At 42.9% G+C, this 27,486-nt stretch overlaps 1 protein-coding gene across 5 annotated transcripts in view; it reads left to right on the top strand.

The window, feature by feature from the left end:
* The window catches only part of ano3 (anoctamin 3), a 573,601-nt gene that overhangs the window by 387,149 nt on the left and 158,966 nt on the right, over window positions 1-27,486 (top strand). For 4 of the 5 annotated variants that reach the window (XM_072592727.1, XM_072592730.1, XM_072592729.1 and 1 more), the window contains 5 exons: window positions 4,285-4,385; window positions 5,106-5,150; window positions 12,557-12,688; window positions 12,953-13,059; window positions 20,472-20,527. In XM_072592727.1, coding sequence (XP_072448828.1) covers window positions 4,285-4,385; window positions 5,106-5,150; window positions 12,557-12,688; window positions 12,953-13,059; window positions 20,472-20,527 — 441 coding nt within the window. The remainder of the gene's footprint in view (window positions 1-4,284; window positions 4,386-5,105; window positions 5,151-12,556; window positions 12,689-12,952; window positions 13,060-20,471; window positions 20,528-27,486) is intronic. The other variant, XM_072592732.1, reaches the window with a different exon arrangement.

Here is a 27,486-nt window from a genome sequence, read left to right as displayed (position 1 = left end):
ATGGAATAATTTTTTTTTCATGAAGTATGGATCCAAATCCTTTAGCAGTAACTAATTATGAAACAAGTAAGGGATGTGATTAATGCTGAGCTTTGTTTCACAGGGAAGCTCTTGTAATATCTGTAATTATTTCTTAACACAGCAGGTTACTTTGTGATAATTATTTCTGTTGTTTTCATTTTCAAGACAATAATTTTTCATTAGTATAATCCATTTCTCAAAAAGCCTTAACATTGTACTCAGCATAGCAAAAATGGTAAAAGTCAGTGATCATTATTTGAAGAGATTGATTCCAATGGTGAAAATGCCCTTTAGAAATATTTACATATACTGTAGATCTACAATGATTAAGTCAATCAAAATGATTTGGGTGTAACATTTGAATACAGTTCTGATTTCATAGGTTTTTATTTCAACTCTTACCAAGTCTTATTTTCAGCAATTTCAGTTGGTTCCTCGTTAACGTTATGACACATCTTGCAATCAATGTATGGTTTTTTCTAAGCTACAGAGCCACTGCATCACTGCTGCTTAATGCACTGCTGCAAAGTATTGTGACTAGATTAATGTTGGTGGTCGAGATTTAACCTTAAATAGTCTCTATTAAATTAAACAGTAAATAACTATTGCGCAGATTGAGAGAATACAATGTGGTAGGGGCAGAGTGGGAGGGAGCCTGAAAGATAACTTGTGAATTTAGTGCAGAGGGGAAAGATGTGGTTTTTTTTTGTCAAATTTTCTCCAGCTTCCACAAGCTGCTGACTCTCAAGGCTTTAGTTAGTTGAATGGATAGATGATTCTTTAGTGAGTTTTTTAAAAAAAATTCTATCTCTTTAAAATGCACACTGTAGTTTAAACTGAAACTGGAAACAATACAATCTTGTCACTAAAATTATTGCTTAACTAATTAACCTATTTGGTGTAAGTACAGACAGCAGTTTAGTGATGCTTCTACACTTGAAATCTCACATAATAAAGATAACAAGGGAGGTGATTTGTTGTTGCAATTGTAACATGTGGAAGCTGGTGCAAAACAGTATTACCCATGACATATAGATCTCCAGGAAGCGTCTGCAATTTGAGGAACTTTGACACCAAGTTCATGCATGGGAGTTCCCTGAACACTTTATTTTTCGGAACATACAAATATAAAAAGTGCAGCAGCAAATGAGGTAACCACAGGGAGCAAAGATAAAAGATACAGGGCTTGTTATCTGAATGGACGGGATCATTCATAACATGGATGTTCAATCGCACCTGGACACATCAATGGGCGTGGTGTGATATTCATTGCAGAAACATGGTTGGAAGTGACCACAACTAGGACATATAAAATTTCAGAAGGACTGGGTGCAAGGGAAAGGGGTTGGGGAGGCTCTGTTACTAAAAGATGAGATCAGTACAGTAGTCATAAATGGTCTTTTGTGGAATCACTACAATGTGGAAACAGGCCCTTTGGCCCAACAAGTCCACATCTGACCCTCTGAAGAGTAACCTACCCCAAACCCAATCTCATGTCCTATTACTCTACATTTCCCCTGAATAATGCACCTAGCCAACACATCCCTGAACACTGAGAGCAATTTAACATGGCCAATCCACCCTAACCTGCACATCTTTGGATGTGGGAGGAAACCGGAGCAAACCCACGCAGACCCGGGGAAAGTGTGCAAATTCCACTTAGCCAGTCACCCGAAGCTGGAATTGACCCCAAGTCCCTGACGTAGTGAGACAATAGTGCTAACCCCTGAGCCACTATGTTGCCCCTTTAGTCAGGGGATCAAAATAGAGAATCAGTTTGGGTGGAGGTAAGGATTATCAAAGGAATAAAATCATTAATGGGAATTATTTACAGTCCCCTGCCAGTAACTATACTGTGGGATGGAATACACATCAACTAATAACAGAGAATCGCAATGAAGATTGGATAATAATCATGAGCTATGGAACTGCACCCCAAGATCCTCCTGTACATCAATGATCGTAAATGATCTGCTATATACTGTATACTTCCCTCTTACGTTTGACTTCCCAAAATGCATCACCTCACACTGGTCTAGATTAAACACCAGTTCTCATTTCTCTGCCCCACTTTCCAATTAATCGATATCCTGCTGTATCCTTTGACAACCTTCCTAACTTTATCTGTAATTCTATGAATTTTCTTGTCATTTACAAACCTAATCAGATCACCTACATTTTCATCCAAATCATTTTTATAAATTACAAACAACGGAAGTTCCAGTACCAATCCTTGTGGAACACACTGGCCACAGACCTCCAGTCAGAAAAACATCCCTCTGTAACTACCCTCTGTCTTCTATAACCAAGTCAATTTTGTATCCAACTTCCCAACTCACCACAGATCCCATGTAACTGAATGTTCTGGACCAACCTACCATAAGGGACTTTATCAAATGCTTTATTAAAGCCAATGTAGACAACATCCGCTGCCATACCTTCATTAATCATCTTCATTACTTCCTCAAAAAAACCTATCAAATTTGTGAGAGCACCTTCGCTGCATGAAGCCATGCTGACTATTTCTAATAAGTCCATTATTTTCCAATTGTGAGTAAATTCTGTGCCTAAGAATTTTCTTCAATATTTTCCCTATCACTGATGCAACGCTTACAGGCTGTTTTTTTTCCTGGATTATCATTCTTAAACAAAGTAACAGCATTGGTTATTCTCCAGTTTACTGGGACTTCACCTGTTGCTAAAAACATCATAAAAATCTCTGTCAAGGCACCAGCAATTACCTTCCTTGACTCATTCACTGTCCTGAGATATATCCCATCAGGCCCTGGGGACCTATCTACCTTAATGTTTTTCATGACTTCCAACACCTCCTTGTTCTGAATATCAACACACCTGACCCAGTCTTACCAGCATTCACATCTTTCTCCTGGGTGAATACCAATATGAGGCAATCATTAAACACCTCACCCAGATTCTCTGGCTCCATTCAAAAATTCCCTCCTTTATCTTTGAGTGGATCCGTTCTTTCCCTAGCTGCCCACTTGCTCCTAATATGTGCAAGATGCCTTGGGATTGCCCTTAATCCTATGACATTTCACGGCTCCTTTTATCCCCCAATTCCTTGTTTGCATTCTTTTCTGCTTCCTTTGTATCCCTCAGGGGAGGAATTTCCATTTCAGTGTTACAGAAGAAGAGGTATTTTCCCTCAGTACCAGACCTGATGACAGTTTGTTAAGAATATTGATAAAACCAGTTAGCCAAACCTATGGATCATCCAGCATTTGTTGCTCACCTCTCCCACTGGTCCTTGAACTAAGTGGCGTGTTATATCAAATCAGAGGGCTCTTAATTGTCAAGCACACTACCGTGGGACAGTAGTCACATGTAAAATAGATTTCCTTCCTTAGAGTCCTTCATTAATCAGATGTGCTTCATCATAATTAACGAAAGAGTTATGATCACTATCCTTTTTCTAAAAATTGGTGATTGTAATAACTAATTAAATTCAAACTCCAACAGCGAGATTCAAACCTGGGTTCCAGAAGATGAAAACACACCTTTGGATCAGTAGCCCCAATGCCATTCCCATTCTGTCACTGCTGCTGCTACTGCTACTTCAGTGCTTCCCAGACATTTTCCCACCATGACTCCATTTCGAGGCTTGAAGATGGTCACAACCTCTCAGTGAAAAGTGGAAGGAGAAGGATGCCAGGGCGGGGTCAGCTTGCATCTCCATGTGGGCTCCTGGTCACTCTGGGTAGCACCATCCTCCATTCTAGCCCCTTTGAGCAGTGAACTACAGGAGAATAAATTAACTCACTCAAAAGTTTATTATCGTTAGTGAAGACCATTTGCTATCCACAATTACAGACTTAACACAGGCACAGATTCGAAATGGTTACAGAAAAATTAAAATGGTGGCAGAGTTTTTTTGTTACTTTATTAATATAAAAAAAACACTCAATTTCTGATCCTTGCAATACCAATTCATAGAACAATGTGTTTAGAAGCAATATAAATTTATGTGATTGCTCACAATTTGTTGGTTATTCTGTCTCTCGAAATTTTGAAGATTTAGTCATGTAACAGAAATTTAATGGGTCTTTAACTGTGAAGTAATATTTTTGATTGGCTGAGATAAAATAGATATTTTGCCAGACATGATATTTGTGAAAGTAACACTAATCCTTCATTCATATGTGGTCAGAAATTTGCCTGAAAGTGACACGGATATGTATTGATAACATTCTTTTTGATAGCAATTTAATTCTTATTTATTTATTTTTCTGTCTGCAATCTCAGCAATCCCTCACAAATAGCGACATAATGTTTGTGAAACTCCACGCTCCTTGGGAAACGATTTGTAAATACGCAGAAAGAATGAACATCCACATGCCTTTTAGGTATTGTACTTGTATTACTGTTTGTTTTAGTCTCTGTTGAATCAGTTATTGTGTAACTGCGGAGTAGGAAGATAGAGAAATGTCTAGGAAGGGATGATGCACAATGTTTAAAGTTCCAGTTAGCTCAGTTAGCTGGAAAGCCAGTTTATGTTGCAGAGTGACATCAATTCCTGCACTGGCTAATGTCACCATGAATACTCAAGCTTGCCCCCTTCCTCTTCACCCTCAAGTTAAACCTACAAACCTGTCATCTCTCTCTCTCTTTATAAGAGCATGAACTATAGTGAATCTCATGACATATCATTTGCCTGACACAAGATTTTAAAATCACAGTTAACATGAGAATTGTTTATCTGCTCCAATAAATAATACCTTCTGTGATAGGCAGACAGTTGTTGCAAAACGTGAAATATACAATATATGTCCATTTTCTTGATAGCTGGTCAGAATTTACTCAGGATAAAGTATAATAACGAGTTGATAGCTAAATTTTTGAGCATGTTTCACAATGACCTCCTTTACTGTTAAATAATAACAAACAATATTTAGTTGCAAATAATGCATGTGTATATAGTTGAGCATGTATATGTGGTTGGTGCAATCATAACATTCTCATAGCTATTGCCATCTTATTTCTGTTGCTTGAAAAAGGCAGTGAGGAATGCTACTTTGTCTTTCCAAATCTTCCAGTCCTTAGTATTTTTTTTCCTATTCTTCCAGGAAAAAATGTTATTACACTGATTGGAAGAACAAAGTGATGAGCAGGTTGGTGGGTGCTGTGCAGTATTTGTTAATACCATCACATAAAGTTTCCAGCTGATAGTTGTAAATTCAGAGCTAGGGTCAATCTGTGAAATTGCTGTGTGGCGGAGCGCAAATTGTAGAACTAAAAATAAATATGACTCAGTGATATGTTAATGGACCTGAGTGACAGTCACATTTTAAGTGACATTAGTACTGATGTACAGGCCACAGCTGCATACCTTACAAAGATCGATCAGGCTCTGTGCCACGTAGATAAAATAGATTACAGCAACACTCTGAGATCTGGTGAGATATTTATGCGCAGTGGATGCCTTTTCATCAAGTTATACTCTAACCCATCATTTTTCATCTGTTGATGTGGATGCACTGAAAATTATGCTCACTGTTACAGATTCCAGAATGAGTAGTGCTCTGTGAACAAAACCCTCCTCCTCTGGGAAAGTAATACAGTGCTATGGCTGTTACGGATAAATCCTCACTTTGAGCTTTGTGAAAAACATTTATAATTCCATTTCAACTGTTCAAGATTGTCTTAAAATAAAAGCATCAGATAGGCTGCTGATTAAAAGAAGCAATCATTAGAGCATTTTTTTTTTGGATTGGAATAGTGGGATCTCCTGTCAGGGATATGACAGCTTGGCTTCTCTACTGTAACTGAACTGGAAATTGGTATGTTCTCTGATGCCTTAGAGCTGAACTGCCAATCTGCAACACTCAGTCTTGTCAGCCTGCTTTTGATGCAATGACACTCAGAACACTTTTTTTCTGTGTGTAGCTAACAATATTTCCCTGTAAAGTAGCATCAGTGTCTTTAGACTTTTCTGTATTCACAAAGCACTGAAATAAATTGATCTGTATATATTGCTGTTGTTGCATTTATCGGGACATGCAACTTAGACTCTTTCCAATTAAATCTGCTACAATTAAAGAGCATTATTTTAGGTGAAGTGTTTCCTACTTATTTCAGAGAAATTCAGTTTGGAACATTAGGTTTTCAGAGATATTCACTTGATGCTCTGCAGCTTCTGCTGAGGCATTGAGCAGATTTACCTGCAAAATTGGTCTTGAGTACAACGCATTACTCAATGTGTTATATAACCGAGAAGTATTTCTTTGAGCAGCAAGTCTTAGTGCAGAATTTTCCAGTGCCAGATTTTCAAGGAGGTTGAGACTGCAGACATTTGGCTCATTTATTGATTTTTGCCATTTGCAAAAATCATTTCACTCCACATTAAATATGTGACAGCTTCATCATGAGGATAAAATAGATTTTTTTTGACATAAGGAGACCCCTTGTTTAATTAGAATGCACCATTGATGTGTTCAAGTTAGTTTATTTAGTGTTCAGACTTCTCCATTTTAATTGTTGTAGATATGGAGGCTATTCATGTAGTTCCAGAACCAGAGGTCAGGGTGTAATGATTCATTTAAGACTGAAATGAGGAAAACTTTCTTCACCCAGAGAATGATGAGCCTGTAGTATTCTCTGCCACAAAAGGCAGTTGAGGACAGAATATTGAATGGTTTCACAAGGAATTAGATATCGTTCTTAAAGCAAAGGAATAAAAGGGCAAGTGGAGAAAGCGGGAACAGGGTACTGAGTCAGATGGTTGGTCATGATCATATTGCAGCTGACTGGAAAGGCTGGGTGGCCTGTTCCTGCTCCTAGATTCTATATTTTGATGCTTGCAGCATTGCCACATTATCAGATTCGGGAGAGGCGTGAATTTCTTGCCCCGCTTTCTGTGATGGTTTCCCCAACTAGAAAGTCAGCTTTTGAGAATTTGGTTGTCATAAAAATGTTTCTTTAGATTGTTCTGTTGTATTTTCCTGAATCCGTCTCGATCGCTAGCTTGCCAGTCTTGTGAAAGGACCAGAAGCACAAATCATACAGCTCCGTTCTGGTGCAATCAGAGGAATGGCAAAGATGTGGATTTGGAAAGCGCTTTTTTGGAAGGTTCCAGTATTTCGTTGGGTAAAGTTGCAAAGTTTTCCACAAAATAAAGTATCCCAAGCTCAAGAGACTTGCTAGGAAATTACATCAGAATGCAAACTGGTGCAAATATTGTTAAGTGGAATAAAATATATTAAATTGTTAATCACAATTAGGGCAATTGATTTCAAGTGCTGGTCAAAAATATGGTATTGTAAAGGAGCCACTTTGCTATAATCATTTTTACTTCTTTGTATGAATTATTCTATTTTCACAAATTAAGACACATTTTACACTTGATGTAGAGTAATACCTTTCCCACATGTGACACATTTGAAATCAATCCAAGTATCTTCCATGATGTATGAAAGTAGTAACTCTGTGTGTCAAAAAAACCAAGTTTAAAAAAGGTATGAAAGACACCTTTAACCGTATATAAACTTGTGAAGCACAAAGCATTTCTGAGGGCTCTCAACGTATAACAATATTTCCCAGGTGATTTCTAATGTGACTTTACAGTTATCCAAATTATTGCATGGCTTTTTTAAATTCAGTGTTTTCCAAATAAATTTCAAGACCACAGTCAGTTATCTGAAAAATCTTGCTCCTGTTTCTGAAGATCTGACATTAACACTTTGCTTTCATGTATAAACAATAAAGAATGTTCTTACACCAGTTGCCAATATTAGAAACGGTTAATGAAATCAACTGGAATTTTTATTTCAATAAGAGAGATGACTGACTGTAATGTCTTCCAAATGAGTGAGATGTAAAACTTCCTATCACATTGGTCAGATGTGATCTGGATAACTATCCAAATGTCAACGTCTGTCTGTGTTGGTTAGATAGAATCCCCACAGTGTGGAAACAGGCCATTCGGCCCAACAAGTCCCCACTAACCCCTCCGAAGAGCATCCCACTCAGACCCAAGCCCCTACTCTGTTTATGTAAAATTACAGCTTTTTCCGTGGGAAATCATGTCTCTCAAACTTGATTGAGTTTTTTGAAGAAGTAACAAAGAGGATTGATGATGGCAGAACGTTAGATGTGATCTATATGGACGTCAGCAAGGCGTTCAACAAGGTTCCCCATGGGAGACTGATTAGCAAGATTAGATCTCATGGAATACAGGGAGAACCAGGCATTGGATACAGAACTGGCTCAAAAGTAGAAGACAATGGGTGCTGGTGGAGGGTTGTTTTTCAGGCTGGAGGCCTGTGACCAGTGGAGTACGACAAGGATCGGTTCTGGGTCCTCTACTTTTTGTCATTTACATAAATGATTTGGATGCGAGCATAAGAGGTACAGTTAGTAAGTTTGCGGATGACACCAAAATTGGAGGTGTAGTGGACAGCGAAGAGGGTTACCTCAGGTTACAACAGGATCTGTACCAGATGGGCCAATGGGCTGAGAAGTGGCAGATGGAGTTTAATTCAGATAAATGTGAGGTGCTGCATTTTGGGAAAGTAAATCTTAGCAGGACTTATACACTTAATGGTAAGGTCCTAGGGAGTGTTGCTGAACAAAGAGACCTTGGAATGCAGGTTCATAGCTCCTTGAAAGTGGAGTCACAGGTAGATAGGATAGTGAAGTCAGAGTATTGAGTACAGGAGTTGGGAGGTCATGTTGCGGCTGTACAGGACATTGGTTAGGCCACTGTTGGAATATTGCATGCAATTTTGGTCTCCTTCCTATTGGAAATATGTTGTGAAACTTGAAAGGATTCAGAAAAGATTTACAAGGAAGAGGCTGAATAGGCTGGGGCAGTTTTCCCTGGAGCATCGGAGGTTGAGGGCTGAGTGGTGACCTTATCGAGGTTTATAAAATTATGAGGGGCCTGGATAGGGTAAATAGACAAAGTCTTTTCCCTGGGTTCGGGGAGTCCAGAACTAGAGGGCATAGTTTTAGGGTGAGAGGGGAATGATATAAGAGACGTAAGGGGCAACATTTTCATGCAGAGAGTCGTACGTGTATGGAATGAGCTGCCAGAGGATGTGGTGGAGGCTGGTACAATTGCAACTTTTAAGAGGCATTTGGATGGGTATATGAATGGGAAGGGTTTGGAGGGATATGGGCCGGGTGCTGGCAGGTGGGACTAGATTGGGTTGGGATATCTGGTCGGCATGGACAGGTTGGACCGAAGGGTCTGTTTCCATGCTGTACATCTCTATGACTCTGTATTTCCCATGGCTAGTGCACCTAATCTACACATCCTGAAGACTATGGGTAATTTAGCATGGGCAATCCCCCTAATTTGCACATCTTTGTGCTGAGTGAGGAAACCAGAGCATCTGGAAGAAACCCATGTTGACATGGGGAGAATGTGCAAACTCCACACAGACACTTGTCCAAGGCTGGAATCAAACCTGGGACCCTGGTGCTGTGAGGCAGCAGTGCTAACCACTGAGCCACTATGCCATCCCTGAAGCTTAAACCTGTCAAATGTTTTGAGCTGTATGGGGATGTAACAAGCAGGATGGTGAAAAGGAACCATGGAATGTTGTAAATTTCAAAAAAGTATTTGATAAGGTACCACATGAAAGGTTACTGCTCAAAATAAGAGCTTATGATCTTAAGGGTGATGTCACGGATAGAGTTTTGGGAAAGTAGTGATACTTGGGTCATTCCAGGTTGACAAAAACTAACTGGTGATTGCCAAATGAATCAGAGCTGTGCTTTAACTATTTACAATCGTTATGAATGACTTGGATGAAAGGGCAGGCTATATTGTTGCCAAATTTGCTGATTCTACAAAGATAAGTAGGAAAATAAATTGAAGAGGATCAAGGTGACTATAAAGGGATACAGATGTATGAAGTTAATGAGTAACAAATTAACACATGAAGTATAAAGTGGAAAAGTATGAGGTTGTCCACTGTGGCAGGGTGGACTGAGCAGAATGTGATTTAAGTGCAAAGACATTGCGGAATATTTCATTGCAGAAGGATCTAGTGTCCTTCTGCCTGAATCAGAAAATGCTGACATGCATGTTCAGCAAGTATATTAGCAAGACAAATGAAATAGCAGCCTTTATTGTAAGATGAATGGAGTAATCAAGTAACACGTTTGCTGTAACATGGTAGGATATTCGGAGACTGTACCAGAGCACTGTGTAAACATTTGGCCTCCTCATATAGGAGTGTGTATTTCCACTGAAAGCAGTCCAGAGACCATTCTCTTGGCTGATCCATTGGAGAAAGGTGTATCTTAAGAGGAAACATTGAGTAGTTTGGGCATATACTGACTGGAGTTGAAAAGAGTGAAGGGTGACCTTACAGAAACCTCTAAGATTCTGAGTGAGCTTGATGGGAGAGATACTGAGGGGCTGCTTCTACTCATGGCAGAATCTCAAACCAGGGAGTGCAGATTAAGTCCCATTTAAGACGGATGTGGATTAATTTATTTTCTCAGAAGACAGTCTTTGGAATTCTCTTCTGCAGAGAGCTTCGGAGTCTGGGATTTTGAATATATTGAAGGCTGAGTTAGGCTGGCATTTGATTGATATTTGTTAGATTAGATTCCTGACAGTGTGGAAACAGGCCCTTCAGTCCCCTAAGCCTGCGCCAATCCAGATCCTCCATCTAAACTTATCGCCTATTTTCTAAGGATCCATCTGCTTCCTGCCCATTCATGTATCTATCTAGATACATCTTAAATAACTCTACCATCTCCACTGGCAACACAGTCCAGGCACCCACCACCCTCTGCGTAAAGAACTTTCCACACATATCTCCCTTAAACTTCTCCCCTCTCACTTTTAACTCGTGACTCCTGGTAATTGAGTTCCCCACTCTGGGGATAAAGCTTCTTGCTATCCACTCTATCTATACCTCTCAATGATAATGTTACAATCTTACAGGACTTTTTATTGCATTGTTAACTCCCTTTGGAGAAATGCATTGCAAAGTTGAGAACAGATTTTCCAGGATATGCAGCAACCCTGATGAAGTTTCCTTTGGAAATGCCTGCTTGAATTGATCATTAAATTGGGGGAGCTGTTGAAACCCATGGTTAGCCTGAGTGATGTGATCATGAGCCAATCATTCTGATATCTGATTGTGAGTTGATGTCCATTTTAGGGTATACCTCAGTGAGTGATTAGAATTGGCTGGCACCCACAATGCATCATGGTGTGTTGTGGCAATTAGCCAAATTTTAAATATTACCACCAGATTTGCTGTCCTGGAAATCACAACAGCATACTTACTGATTTGAATTCTTTTTCAGCCTTTGCCAATTAATTGCCCCTTTTGCATTCTATCCATTTCCAAATTAATCTTTCTGAATCTATCTTACAATTAGCCTCAGGCAAACCTCATGTGAGGAGTTTTTCCAAACTTTAATTCCAAATCATATTGAATAGTATGCTGTATAAAAACTATCAAGTGATGATTTCTCACAAGACCTGGATTAATCATGTGATTAACAAACTGGTTTATCTCAATGCATACAGAAATTCCAATAAAACTGCTAGAAAAATATTTCTGGCATTTGCTAATCAATTATTTCATGCAGTCATGTAATTCACACAAAAGTAGACATTTTAGTCAATTATTTTGGAATAAATAATCATTAATTTTGGCAAAATCCAAATGTAACTGTGTCAGCAAGACTTCAAGACAAACTTAATAAGATGACACATTCAATAAATATTTAACACATTTTGCTTGGATTGATTGTGATTGTAAACATAATCTCTATTCTGGTATGCAGTGAGAATAAAAGTTCTGGTCTGCAGAACTTTATGGATTTAACATCATATAAATGAGTAGAGACTGATTAGATTAGATTAGATTAGATTACTTACAGTGTGGAAACAGGCCCTTTGGTCCAACAAGTCCACACCAACCCGCCGAAGTGCAACCCACCCATACCCCTACATTTACCCCTTACCTAATACTATGGGCAATTTAGCATGGCCAATTCACGTGACCTGCACATTTTTGGACTGTGGGAGGAAACCGAAGCACCCGGAGGAAACCCATGCAGACACGGGGAGAACGTGCAAACTCCACACAGTCAGTCATCTGAGGCGGTAGAGTGCAGGAGGGCATGTCAGAAGCATCATCAGACATACCTAAAAATGAGGTGTCAACCTCGTGATGCTACCAAACAGAACTAGCTGCATGCCAAACAGCATAAACAGCTGCAGAATGCTGGAGAAACTCAGCAGATCTGACAACATCGGTGGAGAGAGAAACAGAGTTAATGTTTTGAGCCCGGTATGACTTCCTTGAAACGTTACCTCTCTCCACCCGACACTGCCAGATCAGCATCCTCTGTATTTGATTCAGATTCCCAGCAAATCTGCGATATTTTAACTTGTAACTGTGAACTGATGCTGGGTTCACATACAACTCTTGGAAGTATGGACTGAATGGGTTAGTAAACTGTTGAAATTTAGTTTGAATATTCTAGAATTATTTAAGTGTATTTAATTTTAAATATCAGTAGTTTGGCGTTTTTCTATTAGTGTTCAGAGGAATCTACGACAGCTGAAGAGTTGGTTGCCAAGAAATCCAATGAAACTCGATAAAGAAGCTCTACCAGATCTGGAAGAGACAGATTGCTACACTGCACCATTCAGTAGAGCACGCATGCACCAGTAAGTATGTCTCATACACATCTGTATGTTACATAAATGGAATTTCAAAACAAATTTATACTATTAATTTGCATTAATGGTGTAGACTTTGCAGAAGTCTGAGAAGTTAGGACAGTGTATATAAACTGTCTCTCTCACTTGCTCTTTTATATTTTAGGTTAAGCCTTTTGACTATTCTAGTACGTTATGTTCTTCGACTGATGCACAAAATTTAAATGTGGACTTTTACATTCTCTTTTCTTTCTTCATTAAAACATTTTTCAGCTTCACCATTAACAACAAAGACACGTTTTTCAGTAATTCAACAAGGAGCAGAATCGTACATCATATGTTACAAAGGACTAAATATGAAGATGGAAAATCCAAAATGGGTAAAGTGTTAATTAAATCATTATATTTCAACTGCAGAGCAGCTATTGTTTCACTATGAACAACCTGCAGATCACTAAAATTGGTCCCCGTATTTGTAATCTTATTTGTTGAGTGAATGCATCATATGTTGCATTCCCACATAAGGTGTGTTATTTCAATGCCTTGGGAGACCAGTGAAAATCAAAGGGTGGTAATTTTGCCAGGTTTGAACTAAAAGGTCTGTCTAATAACCCCTCCTGGTCTCCATTGAGTTAAGCTGGTAAAAAAATGTACATTTGTGGATCAGCAATAATTGTGCGACATCTTGTTAATTTTTATTTACTTGTGAGATGTGAATATCTCTGCTGCGCTTTTCCAGCAACACATTTTCAGCTCTGATCTCCAGCACCTGCAGTCCTCACTTTCTCCTCTCTGATTGGGCCAACATTTATTGCTCATCCTTAGTTGTCCTTAAGAAGGTGGTGGTGAGCTGCCTTCTTGAACCATTGCAGTTTGTGTGGTGTAGAAAGACCCATAGTGCTATTTGTGAGAGAGTTCCAGGATTTTAACCCAGTGACACTCAAGGAACAGGAATTTCCAAGTCAGGATGTTGAGTGACTTCGATGGGAGCTCCCATGTACCTGCTTCACTCATACTTCTAAATGAGTGGAGGTGGTGCCAATCAAGCGGGGCTACATTCGAAGACTTTGTAACTGTGCTGTACTGTGGTCAACATATTGAAGAGACTGGGAGTTAATTGTAGTTTAGTATAACACATCTGGTTGTCTTACATGTGAATTGAATAGGTCAAGTGCTTGTCGCAGTGTAAAATTTCATTTGTAACAGAGCCAATGTTATAATCACATAAAAGAATTGTCAGTGTCCTACGTGTAAAATCACTGACCGATAGAGTTATTTATACAGTGCTGAAGGGTCTGAGAGCCTGGGCTCTGGATGGTTCAGGCTGGAGAAATCCCGACGAAATCAATGTCAGGACTCTGGATTCTTACCGCAAGTATTGGGTTGAGTAACATTTTCATAAGAGAAGGTCTGGAGGACAGAGCATATCTTTTCCTGCTCAGTCTCTTGGCAAACATAATGAATATGCAGGAACAAACAGCAGAAATATAGCCCATGCTGCTGCGCGATCCTTCAAGTATTAAACATTGAGACCAAGAAACGTGTAAGTGAAGGCGAATCAGTGCACTCAGTGATCTGGACATTCTGAGAAATAACAAGAAGAGTCAGAAAGCCGTCCTTCATTTTTTTAATTGATTTTAGCATGGGCTCTGCTTTTCGATCACCAAACCTGTGAACTTCAGCATGGCCATTTCTTTACATTTAAGTTGGTTTCCATATTTATACAAAGGGGTAAAGTATTTCTGGCAATAGAAATGGTATGTTGCTCTGACATTTCAGAAAGAATCCATTGTACAAAGTATAATGAACAGCATCTAGTTTATGCACAGGCCGTTGGGAACATTCCTAGGGATGCTAGTGCGGCTGCACTTGGAATATTGTATTCAGTTCTGGTCGCCCCATTACAGGAAGGATGTGGAAGCATTGAAAAAGGTGCAGAGGAGATTTACCAGGATGTTGCCTGGTCTGGAGGGAAGCTGTTATGAGGAAAGGCTGAGAAACCTTGGTCTGTTTTCATTGGCAAGAAGAAGGCGAAGAGGGGATTTGATAGAGCTGAAAAATGTGTTGCTGGAAAAGCGCAGCAGGTCAGGCAACATCCAAGGAGCAGGAGAATCGACGTTTCGGGCATAAGCCCTTCTTCAGGAATGAGGAAGGTGTGCCAAGCAGGCTAAGATAAAAGGTAGGGAGGAGGGACTGGGGGAGGGGCATTGCGAATACGATAGATGGAAGGAGGTTAAGACGAGGGTGATAGCCCGGAGAGGGGATGGGCGCGGAGAGGTCGGGAAGAAGATTGCAGGTCAAGAAGGCGGTGCTGAGTCCGAGGGTTGGGACTGAGATAAGGTGGGGGGAGGGGAAATGAGGAAGCTGGAGAAATCTACATTCATCCCTTGTGGTTGGAGGGTTCCTAGGCTGAAGATGAGGCGCTCTTCCTCCAGGCGTCGTGTTGCCATGGTCTGGCGATGGAGGAGGCCAAGGACCTGCATGTCCTTGGCGGAGTGGGAGGGGGAGTTAAAGTGTTCAGCTACAGGCGGTTGGGTTGGTTGGTGTGGGTGTCCCAGAGATGTTCTCTGAAATGTTCTGCAAGTAGGCGACCTGTCTCCCCAATGTAGAGGAGACCACATCGGATGCAGCGGATGCAGTAAATGATGTGTGTGGAGGTGCAGGTGAATTTGTGATGGATATGGAAGGATCCCTTGGGGCCTTGGAGGGAAGTGAGGGGGGAGGTGTGAGCGCAAGTTTTGCATTTCTTGTGGTTGCAGGGGAAGGTGCCGGGAATTGAAGTTGTGTTGGTGGGGGGTGTGGACCTGACGAGGGAGTCGCGGACGGAGTGGTATTTCCGGAATGCTGATAGGGGAGGAAAGAGAAATATATCCTTGGTGGTGGGTCTGTTTGGAGGTGGCGGAAATGACGAAGGATGATACGATGTATCTGGAGGTTGGTGGGGTGGTAGATGAGGACCAGTGGGGTTCTGTCCTGGTGGCAATTGGAGGGGTGGGGTTCAAGGGCAGAGGAGCGGGAAGTGGAGGAGATGTGGTGGAGAGCATCGTCAACCACGTCTGAGGGGAAATTGCGGTCTTTGAAGAAGGAGACCATCTGGGTTGTGCTCTCCACCGCACATTATCTCAGTCCTAAGCCTCCAACTTGGCACCGCCCTCCGGACCTGTCCATAACCTTTCCCATCTATCCACTCCGACCTATCACCTTCTCCTTCACCTTCATCTACCTATGGCTTTCTCAGCTACCTTCCATACCACTCCACCTCCCCCCCCACCACCCCCCAACCCAGCCCCATTCACCTCCCATTTATCTCTCAGCCCCCGGCCCCATTCCTGATGAAGGGTATATGCCCAACACGCCAATCCTCCGGCTCCTTGGATAGTGCCTGACCTGCTGTGCTTTTCCAGCAACACACACACACATGGAATATTGTGTTCAGTTCTGGTCACCTAATTATTGAAAAGATGTGGAAGTTTTAGAGAGGGTGCAGAGGAGATCTACCAGGGTGCTGTGTGGACTGGAAGCATGTCTTATGAGGAAAGATTGAGGGAGCTAGGGCTTTTCTCATTGGAGCAAAGAAGGATGAGAGGTGACTTGATAGAGGCATGCAAGATGTTGAGAGGGGTAGATAGTGTAGATAGCTAGAGACTTTTTCCTAGGGCGGAAATGGCTATTTCAGGTGATTGGAGGAAGGTTTAGGGAAGATGTTAGAAGTAGGTTCTTTACACAGTGAGTGGTGGGTGTATGGTATGGACTGCCAGCAGTAGTAGTGGAGTCAGATACATTAGGGACATTTAAGCAACTCTTGAATAGGCAAATGGAAGACAGTACAAAGAAGGGTATATAGGTTAATCTGATCTTAGAGTAGGATAAAAAGCTGGCACAACATTGAGGGCCAAAGAGCCTGTACTGTGCTGAACTGTTCTATGTTCAAGGATATCAGGCCTGCTCTCTGTTTCAGCAACCTCAGCAGCAAACACACAGGATGTTCAGCAAGGAAGCAATGAAGTGCCCGATCTACCCAGCCGTCAGGGTTCCTGACTAAGTAAGGCAGAGGTACCAGCTCCTCCCACTGCATGGGATTGGCCACAATCGGACTTGGGAGCATTTCTCAGTCAGGGCATCTTTCACCGTGAGCTACAGACTTCAGTCAGTGGGACCGGGGCCTGCAGGCTGTGGGCAGTGCCTCAATGCAATTGTAAAGGGGGGAAACTGGGTATTGAAGTGGGACACACTGTACTGCAGGACAGAGAAGGGAGTAATAAGGGAGTGGGGTTTATTAACGATCAGTAACCCGCTGGATTCATCGGATGGGGTGGGGGGGCAGTGAATGATCACTCCAGGCATGGCTCTGTGTGGGTGTGAAGGAAAGCAGGGTCGACACATGTAGCTGAGTTGGGTGGGGTCTTAGGGAAGTGGTTGAATCCCTGCCGGGGCTGAGAATGAAGGCTCTTGGGATCTGAAACTCACTCCGCTGGGCCCCATTGTTAATTTGGAGCTGTTTGTTGGAGTGGGGCATTTACACAGTGGCTAGCCCACCCATGGATCGTCGAAATGGCTCAACAGGAGACTATTGAGGCCATTATGAAGGAGTTCCCTGTTGACCTCCAGGTTTCCTCATGTGGGGTCAGTTTTGGAGTCGGGAGATGGGGGATTCAGGTCTTAGTAAAACTTGCTAACCTGTCTGGGGTAAGAATGCTGCAAGGAATTTCTGTCCTCGCATTTGTCGCACTTCTCCTCCTTCCCTCCTCCTCTGTTCCCCTCTTCCCCTCTTCCCCTCATCTCTCCTTCCCCTGTTGTCCTCGTGCTTCTCTTCCTCTTTCCCTCCTCCTCCTCCTCTTGCCCTCTGCCTTCCTCCCACTCCTTTTCCCCTCTTCTCCCCTTCTACCCTTACCCCCTTTTCCACTCCTCCACTTTCCCTTCTCTTCCTCCTCCCCTCCACCTCTTATGTCCCTCCTCCCCTGTCACTACCATCTTACACATGAAAAGCTGCTAAACCAGTTTTGTAACCATTGTCTAAACCAAAAGATTTGAAGACATTATTTTCAACTTCAGTTCAAGTGAAACAGAGAGAAGGATTCCCGATTTGTGAAGTGCCCTCTCCCTCACTTCCCATCTGTTCCAGCCTGTTGTTGAACTCACCTCTGATTGATCTCCTACCCTCTGATTGGTTACCCAGCCTCTGATTGCAATCCTACCCTCTAATTGGTCTTCTGACCTCTGATTGTTCTCCAACCATCTGATTGGTCTCCCAGTCTCTAATAGGACAAAAGGGTAACTAGGGAGAGAATAGGGTCCCTCAAAGTTCAGCAAGGTGGCCTTTGTGTGGAGCCACAAAAAAAATGGGGAGATACTAAATGAATATTTTGCATCAGTATTTACTGTGGAAAAGGATATGGAAGATATAGACCGTAGGGAAATAGTTGGTGACATCTTGCAAAATGTCCAGATTACAGAGGAGGAAGTGCTGGATGTCTTGAAACGGTTAAAAGTGGATAAATCCCCAGGACATGATCAGGTGTACCTGAGAACTCTGTGGGAAGCTAGAGAAGTGATTGCTGGGCCTCTTGCTGAGATATTTATCATCAATAGTCACAAGTGAGGTGCCGGGAGACTGGAGGTTGGCAAACGTGGTGTCACTGTTTAAGAAGACAAGCCAGGGAACTATAGGCCGGTAAGCCTGACCTCAGTGGTGGGCAAGTTGTTGGAGGGAATCCTGAGGGACAGGATGTACATGTATTTGGAAAGGCAAGGACTGATTAGGGATAGTCAATATGGCTTTGTGCGTGGGAAATCATGTCTCACAAACTTGATTGAGTTTTTTGAAGAAGTAACAAAGAAGATTGATGAGGGCAGAGCAGTAGCTGTGATCTATATGGGCTTCAGTAAGGCGTTCGACAAGGTTCCCCATGGGAGACTGATTAGCAAGGTTAGATCTCGTGGAATACAGGGTGAACTAGCCATTTGGATACAGAACTGGCTCAAAGGTACAAGACAGAGGGTGGTGGTGTTTTTCAGACTGGAGGCCTGTGACCAGTGGAGTGCCACAGGGATCGGTGCTGGGCCCTCTACTTTTTGTCATTTACATGAATGACTTGGATGCGAGCATAAGAGGTACAGTTAGTAAGTTTGCAGATGACACCAAAATTGGAGGTGTAGTGGACAGCGAAGAGGGTTACCTCAGATTACAACAGGATCTGTACCAGATGGGCTAATGGGCTGAGAAGTGGCAGATAGAGTTTATTTCAGATAAAAGCGAGGTGCTGCATTTTGGGAAAGCAAATCTTAGCAGGATTTATACACTTAATGGTAAGGTCCTGGAGAGTGTTACTGAACAAAGAGACCTTGGAGTGCACGTTCATAGCTTGTGGAGTCGCAGGTAGGTAGGACAGTGAAGAAGGCGTTTGGTATGCTTTCCTTTATTGATCAGAGTATTGAGTACAGGAGTTGGGAGGTCATGTTGCGCTGGACAGGACATTGGTTAGGCCACTGTTGGAATATTGCATGCAATTCTGGTCTCCTTCCTATTGGAAAGATGTTGTGAAAGTTGAAAGGGTTCAGAAACGATTTACAAGGATGTTGCCAGGGTTGGAGGATTTGAGCTACAGGCAGAGGCTGAACAGACTGGAGCTGTTTTCCCTGTTGCCCCTCATAATTTTTACAAAATTATGAGGGGCATGGATAGGATAAATAGGCAAAGTCTTTTCCCTAGGTTTGGGGAGTCCAGAACTAGAGGGCATAGATTAGATTAGATTACTTACAGTGTGGAAACAGGCCCTTCGGCCCAACAAGTCCACACCGCCCCGCCGAAGCGTAACCCACCCATACCCCTACATCTACATCTACATCTACCCCTTACCTAACACTACGGGCAATTTAGCATAGCCAATTCACCTGACCTGCACATCTTTGGACTGTGGGAGGAAACCGGAATACCCGGAGGAAACCCACGCAGACACGGGGAGAACGTGCAAACTCCACACAGTCAGTCGCCTGAGGCGGGAATTGAACCCGGGTCTCTGGCGCTGCGAGGCAGCAGTGCTAACCACTGTGCCACCGTGCCGCCCACGGTGAGAAGGGAATGATATAAAAGAGACCTAAGAGACCACGGTTTAGGGTGAGAAGGGAATGATATAAAAGAGACCTAAGGGGCAACTTTTTCACACAGAGAGGGGTACGTGTGTGGAATGAGCTGCCAGAGGATGTGGTGGAGGCTGGTACAATTGCAACATTTAAGAGGCATTTGGATGGGTATATGAATAGGAAGAGTTTGGAGGGATATGGGCCAGGTGCTGGCAGGTGGGACTAGATTGGGTTGGGATATCTGGTCGGCATGGACAGGTTGGACCGAAGGGTCTGTTTCCATGCTGTACATTCTCTGACTCTGTGGTTTCCTAGGCTCTGATTGGTCTCCTGACCTCAGGTCTCACATCCTCCGTATGGTCTTCTGACTATTGATTGGTTTCCGAGCATCTGCTTGGTCTCTCAGTCTCTGATTGGTTTCCCAGCCTCTGATTGGTTCCTTCATGGGACAATCATCCCATCCACAGGACAGCCTGGGGCAGCGGCGTCATGAAACTTGGTGAGCTTTCCCTTCGAAGATAGATCTGTGACCTGGAAACAGTTCCGATCTGTGTTGCCTGCCATGAAAGGTCAAACCCTGTTTTAAAATGATGTCTACCTTTAGCTGACAGATGTCAGCAAATGGATAACCAACTTGGCAAAATGAGTGCACTGGCGAAAACATCAATCTCCCTCTCCTCAGTAAGTAATTGGATGTTTCTCTTTTCTTCAGGTTTGAATAGGTTACTCAACAATGGAACGTATGATGCTGCCTTTCCTCCACATGAGGTGAGAGACAACACAAAGATGTATTCCTCTTTAATTAGCTGGGGAAGCAAAATGGAATTTTCCATATTTCATAAATAAACACTGAAATTGCTGCAGAAATGCAACAGGTCTGGGAGCATCTGTGGAGAGAATATCAGTGAACATGTTGAGTCCAGTGACCCTCCTTCAGAAGAGGATTTGAAACACAGATGCTGCCAGACCTGCTGAGTTTCTCCAGCAATTTCGGTTTTTGTTTTATACTTTGGGCATCTGCAGTTCTTTGTTTTATTATGTGACATGCTTCTTCACACTTCAGAAAGATATTTGCTGTGGTAATGTTGTGTTAATTGTTTTGGTTAGGATGTGGCTTGGGGACACTGAGGTAGAGTTGCTGTCTTCACTGCTCACACACTAATCTGGCAGAGTTAATTGTCCCACTCTGACAGAATATCCCTGATTTCTGGTCAATTTCACAATGGACAAATTCATAAAAAGTGGAAAATTCCCATCTGAGAGATTAGTGTTCAGTGGCGAAGACTTTAATCCCCTAAAATTCAAATCATAAAATCTCTACAGTGTGGAAAACAGGCCATTTGGCCCAACAAGTCCACACCGACCCTGCAACGAATCTCCCACCCAGATCTATTCCCCTACATTTACCCTGACAAACGCACCTAACCTACACATCCCTGAACACAATTTAGCATGGCCAGTTCATCTAACCTGCTCATCTTTGGATTGTTGGAGGAAACCAGAACACCTGGCGAAACCCATGCAAACAAGGGGAGAATGTGCAAACTCCACATAAACAGTCACTCAAGGCTAGAATCGAACCCAGAACACTTGCACTGTGAAAATGAACTACCATGTCATTATGACGCTGCATCATTCAAAGCCCATATGCTTTACTAGCAAAAGAAATTGTCAACCGTATCTGCAGTTGCTTAAATATAATGATCTGGGATTTTGAGGGATTTTTGATCGCTGACTATTGTGTTTGCAGCTTTTAGTATCTTCACCAATGTAGATAAACAGAGGGATATTGATTTACTCATCCAGTCAATTTTCTCTCCAGTATTCACAGCTCACAATGGGCCAACTCCTCAGAGAAGTGGCAATTATACACATTTAGCTACCCTGCTCCTTTGTACTGACTCTGGCCTGCAGCTCCCTACTTTTTGGCCTGAATGTCTGATTTGCAGCATCTTCAGTGATGGGAACCACATACAATCAGGAAACCTTCCAGCAGAGCACTAGATCTGAGCTGGAGGGGTGACCAAGTTTCCCCCTTGTTTTTTTTTAAACAAGAATTTCTATCAAAATGTCCCTGAGCTTCTTTGCCAAGGAGATCAAGGAAGCTTGTGAGGTACGTGGGTGAGGCATCATGGTGCCAGATGGGTAAGGGTGGGGGGTAGGGTGGCAAGTAAATGGATAAGGAAGGGCGGGTTTGCTTGTGATGGGTCGGAGACGTAGTGTGGTTGGTGGCTGACAGATTCCAGGGTACGGTTGGTGAGGAAGTTAACTGGCTGATGTGTTGGGGCAGTGAAGTGGCAGGGACATGAGTCAGAGGTCAGGAGGGGCCAATTGTTGGAAGGTATTAGGTCTGGACATGTGTTAGTGTCAGGTGGTATATTTGGAATTTTGTGCGATGGAGGGGCAGGACAAGGGTTTTGAGGAGTTGAATGATCACATGTCTGGGTAAATCGAGCATTAGTTGGGAAATCAGTGGGATAGTTTGGTGTACGGGACACATTTATTGCATTCATTCACAGGATCTGAGCATCATTGGGTAAGCCAGCATTTATTGTCCATCCTGAACTGCCCTAGAGGGCAGTGAAGAGTCAACTACACATTGATATGAGTCTGGAGTCACATGTAGACCAGACTAGGTATGGAGGGCAGATTTCCTTCCGTAAAGGACATTAGTGAAGCAGATGTTTTTTCTTGACAGTTAATAATAGATTCATGGTCATCATGAGACTTTTAATTCCAGATTATATTTTTATTTTTCCATCATCTGGCAGGAGTTTGAACCCAGGATCCCAGAACAATACCTGGGTCTGTGGATTAATAGTCTCTCAATAATACCACTCGGCCATTACCTCACATCGGTGTCAGGGCAGCATTGAGTGCCAAGGGTGAGGTGGAGTTTTGACTGGACAGAATCAATATTTGTGGGTGGGTGGAGTTGGATGTCTCCATTGTGAGTGAGGGAAGGTCTAGTGCGAGTGAGTTGGAGATAGTGAAAACTGCAGATGCTGGAGAATCAGGACTGATTAAAGGTTCTGACTTGAAACATCAACTCCCCTGCTGCAGCTTGACCTGCCGTGCTTTTTCCAGCTCCGCTCTTTATCGACTCGATATGAGTTGGAGCAAGTTTTAATGTCTTTCGTTCTTCCCGGTTAACAACTCAGCTTAAGTGCGTTGGAACCCTCTGAATTCTCCAACTCTGACAGAGTTGGGGACTTTCTCCGATGATAATTGTCCATTGGAGGTTTCAACTTCCCAGGTGATTGCCACATGATCCGTGCATGTGGACCTCCAAGAGAACCCATGGTATATCATAGAATCCCTACAGTGTGGAAACAGGCCCTTCGGCTCAAAAAGTCAACACTGAACCTCGGAAGAGTAACACGTGCAGATGCATTATGCTAACCTGTTATCATAAATTTACTCGTGACTATTGAACCTAATCTGCACATCCCTGAACACTATGGGCAATTTAGCACGGCCAATTCACCCTAACCTACACATCTTTGGATTGTGGGAGGAAACCGGAGCACCCGGAGGAAACCTGCACAGACCCGAGGCTGGAATCAAACCTGGGTCCCTGGCACTGAGGCAGCAGTGCTAACCACTGAGCCTTGTGCCATCCATGGTATAGCTGTCAGCATGCTTCCTGTCTCTGACTATCTGGAGACTGAGAGATGAGGGTTGAAGTGAGCTCATCTACATTGGGGAGACCGCAAGCAGATTGAATGATTGCTTTGTGTTAAATCTCCTGCTCAGTCAGCAAACATGACCCCAAATTTCCAATGGCTTATCAAATCGTTTCTCCATCTGACTCCCATGTTGACCTTTTCAATGAAAGAAGTGCAAGGATCATCTCACCTTTTGACTCAGCTCTCTGGAGCTTTCTGGACATGACATTGAGTTGTACAAAGTTAGACTAGGACCTCTTCTTCCACCTTAATCAATGTGTTCTATTTTTCCCTTCCCTTTTGTTCTGTGGTTGTGATTGGTGCCCTGCAACTGCAGGGGGAGCACTTATCACGCATTCATAGAATCATAGAATCCCTACAGTGTGGACACAGGCCCTTCAGCCCAACAAATCCACACCGACCCTCCAAAGAGTAACCCATCCAAACCCATTCTCCGAACCTATTACTCTACATTTACCCCTGACTAAAGCATCTAACCTGTATGTCATTGAACACTATGGGCAATTTAGTCTGGCCAATTCACCTAACCTGTACATGTTTTGGATTGTGGGAAGAAACTGAAGCACATAGAGGAAACCAAATAACAGTGGCTTCTTCATCTTCTTTTGTTGGGTGTGGGTGTCACTGGCTTCTCCAGTGTTATATTGCACATCCCTAGTTGGTCTTGAGAAGGTGGTGGTGTGCTGCCTTCTTGAACCACTGCAAACCTGCATCCCCACTGCCAATGAGAGCGACTGGGGTGTGCTCGAGTAATTTAGGGATGGCCAGAATTAAGATAAATTAAGTTTCCCTCTGGGGCATTTCCCCACAGGGCACTGACTGCAGTGGTGACTACAGCACAGAGTCGGCACAATCTGGAGGTGAGAATTGGAGCATTGATTACACCTATGGCACTACCTTCCAGTTCCAGACTTCCTGCTGCAGTGCGGTGGCAGGAGAGAACACATTGCATCAGCCTCTGACTTCCTTGTTTCTTTATTCCTTCATGTTGTGTCAGCATATTGCTGTTTTTTGTGGCAGTTCACACCTTTTATTATTCTCTGTTTTCATTGCCACTCCTTTAACTGTTGCATCATAATATGGTTTTATTATTTAATTATCTTTCTGCCCAGTCGCAAATCTTCTCTTTCATTCTTCCTGCGCTTCACCCCCCACAACTCCCCCACAACCTTCACCATCCTCCAGCATTTCCATTTCACTGACCTTCTACTCAGCAAGCTGTAACATTAGCTCGAGAGTCTGGGACCAGAGGGCATAACCTCAGAAAAAGGGGTTGTACATTTAAGACAGAAGTGAGGGGGGGTAGGGGGGGGTGGGGTTCCTTTCTCAGAGGGTTGTGAATCTGCAGAGAGTTGTGGAGACTGGGTCATTATGTATAGTCAAGGCGGAGATTGACAGAATTTTAATCAGTAAGAGAATCAGGGCAATTGGGATATAGCAGGAAAGTGGAGTTAAGGATTATCTGATCAGCCATGATCTGATTGAACAGGCAAGCAGACTTGATGGGCTGAATGGCCTACTTCTTCTCCTATGTTTTCTGTTCTTTCTCTGCTCCATACAGCTGCTGCCTGCCCTGTTGAGTATTTCTAGCTTTTATTTTGTTTTTGTTTGCTCTTATCTCTGACTGCACAAGCAATCTTTGGAATTTTACAATTGGTGAAGTACAGGCTGGTGTTATGCCAATGGCTCCAACCTGCGGAACAAACCGAAGGTGTTTTGAGGTCAAGCCAAAATGGACTCAGTCCAATAACTTTGCACTACCCTTGAGCAGATATCCACAATAGAAACATAGAGATTGGACAATAAATTAGTAGACAGGGAACATTGAATTCTGAGCCTGGTTCAGCAGGTTTTAGAAACACTTATGCTTGCAGAAAGACAGAGTGTGATAAGAATTAATTTTGAGAGCTTGATGATATTTTGTTGAGACATGAAAGTCATCACATATGCAGTGATGTGCACAAAATACAAATCTATTCGATAATTCTCTGAATCTTCACTGTTTCCATTTAAGTTTCTTTCAATTTTTTTTTTCGCATCTTCTTGCCAAGAGTGGATTTCTGCTGTGTTTCACTTTCCTTTGTCATCTTAAGAATTCTTTGCACCTTGGTTCCTCATCAATATTCCTTTGGATGCAGGCACGTTTGGATGTCCTGGGATGAGAAGTTGAGAAGTCCCATTGTTGGAAGCTGAAAGCAGGACCCCTCCCCTGATCCTGTTCCCAAGAAACCCTGAGTTGGCATTCCACTGCCAGGTGGTCTTGGAATAGGCCACCAATGCTGCCGTCCACTTGAGGGCTGTGTCTGCCCTCCCAGGCCCCAACTCAGTCAGATATCAGGCATTCCTCGCTTCACCAATGACAGATGGGTTCGAACCCCAGTGTGTCTGTTTTGGCCCCCTCGCTGGTTCCAGGCAAGGATACCCTGCAATCCGGAACATTCAGTCATGGATACCATATCCAGGGATGCCCCTTCCATGGGCCACCTCGGGCACTTGCAGAGAAGCCACGAGGGTTTAACCACTTGCTTGCCCGTGTGGATGCAGTATTTCCTGCTGCCAATGAAAAGCTGGCAGGAGAAGCAGGAGGTGGCCCTTGGACTGGGCAGTTGGTTATCAGAATTCACCACCCGTTGTCCAGCAATGGGAAGCAATCGGGCCTCCTACCCAATGTCACCTACTGCCCACTGACATGACCTTCCCACCTCACCAGTCCGTTTCCCTTTGGACTCATAGAAGTTAATTAGTTGCTTAATTTTGACTGGCACAGACCTGATGGGCTGAATGGCCTTCAGTCCATCAAGTCTGTGCCAGTCAAAAACAAGCAACTCACTATTCTACTCCCACTTTTCCCATTGCCTTGTATGTCTTGACATCACAGGTGCACATCTAAATACTTCCCCAATGTTAGGATTTCTGTCTCCACCATCCTAACAGGCGTTGAGTTCCAGATTTCCCACCACCCTCTGGGTGAAAAGTATTTCCTCACATCTCCTCTAAACTTCCTGCCCCACACTTTAAATCCATGTGCTCTCTTGTTGATCCCTCCATCAAGGAGGAATCTTCTTCCTTCCTATTGAGTCTATGCCCCTCATGTTTTATCCATCTTAATCACGGCCCTCTCAGTTTCCTCTGCTCCAAGGTAAACAACCCCAGTCCGTCCAATCTTTCTTCGTAACTGAAACTCTTCAACCGAGGGGTTTGCACCTTTTCCAGTGCATTACACCCCTCCTATAATGTGGATAACAGAACTGCACACAATACTCGAGCTGTAACCTAAGCACTGTTACATACACTTCCAGTGTAACCTTCCTGCTGTTATACTCTGTGCCTTGACTGTAAGATGAGTAAAATCCAGTCCTTTGCTTTCATCAGCGTGCACTGATTTCTGCTCCTCTAAACGTTACATATTGTGTGATATAAACTGCACTGCCTTATGTTTTAACCTGTGGAAACCTGTGACCCCATGCATCCAACGTTCTGCTTTAGTTTAGGTTTGTGTCATACATATATCGCTTCGTGTTGGAAGGTTATTTTTTAGGAAAGTACCTTGTGCTAACACCTTTGCAAATTTATGCTTGAACACACAGGTCAGGTATAGTTTGTCCATTGAAAAGCGTTGGCATTAACTTGTATGTTTCATTTCCACCATTTTATTATTTAAAATACTGCAGATGCTGGAAATCTGAACAAAGCACAAAGAATGCTGAAGAAACTCAGCAGGTCTGATAGTATCTGTGGAAACAGAAACAGTTAATGCTTCAAGTCCAGTACGACTCTCCTTCAGAATTGTGATGTTTCTCTCTCTCCCTTGCTCTGTCTCTCTTTCTCTCTCTCTCTGTCTCTCCCCCCCCTCACAAGAGGCTGCAAGACCTGCTGAGTTTCTCCAGCATTCTCTGCTTTTATAATTTAACTGGGTGTCAATAGAGTTCAATGAACCAAAACTTCGCTCATTGTGTTTTGGTGCATCTTATAATTCCCTACACTGATACATCTAGATGTTGTGCTCAGTCAGGATCCATTAATAGATGGGGGACATAA

The sequence above is a fragment of the Chiloscyllium punctatum genome, chromosome 22, assembly GCF_047496795.1.
Source record: "Chiloscyllium punctatum isolate Juve2018m chromosome 22, sChiPun1.3, whole genome shotgun sequence".
Lineage (NCBI taxonomy): Eukaryota > Metazoa > Chordata > Chondrichthyes > Orectolobiformes > Hemiscylliidae > Chiloscyllium > Chiloscyllium punctatum.
The sequence above is the reverse complement of the archived record's forward strand: the minus strand, read 5'-3'. Positions and strand labels throughout refer to the sequence as shown.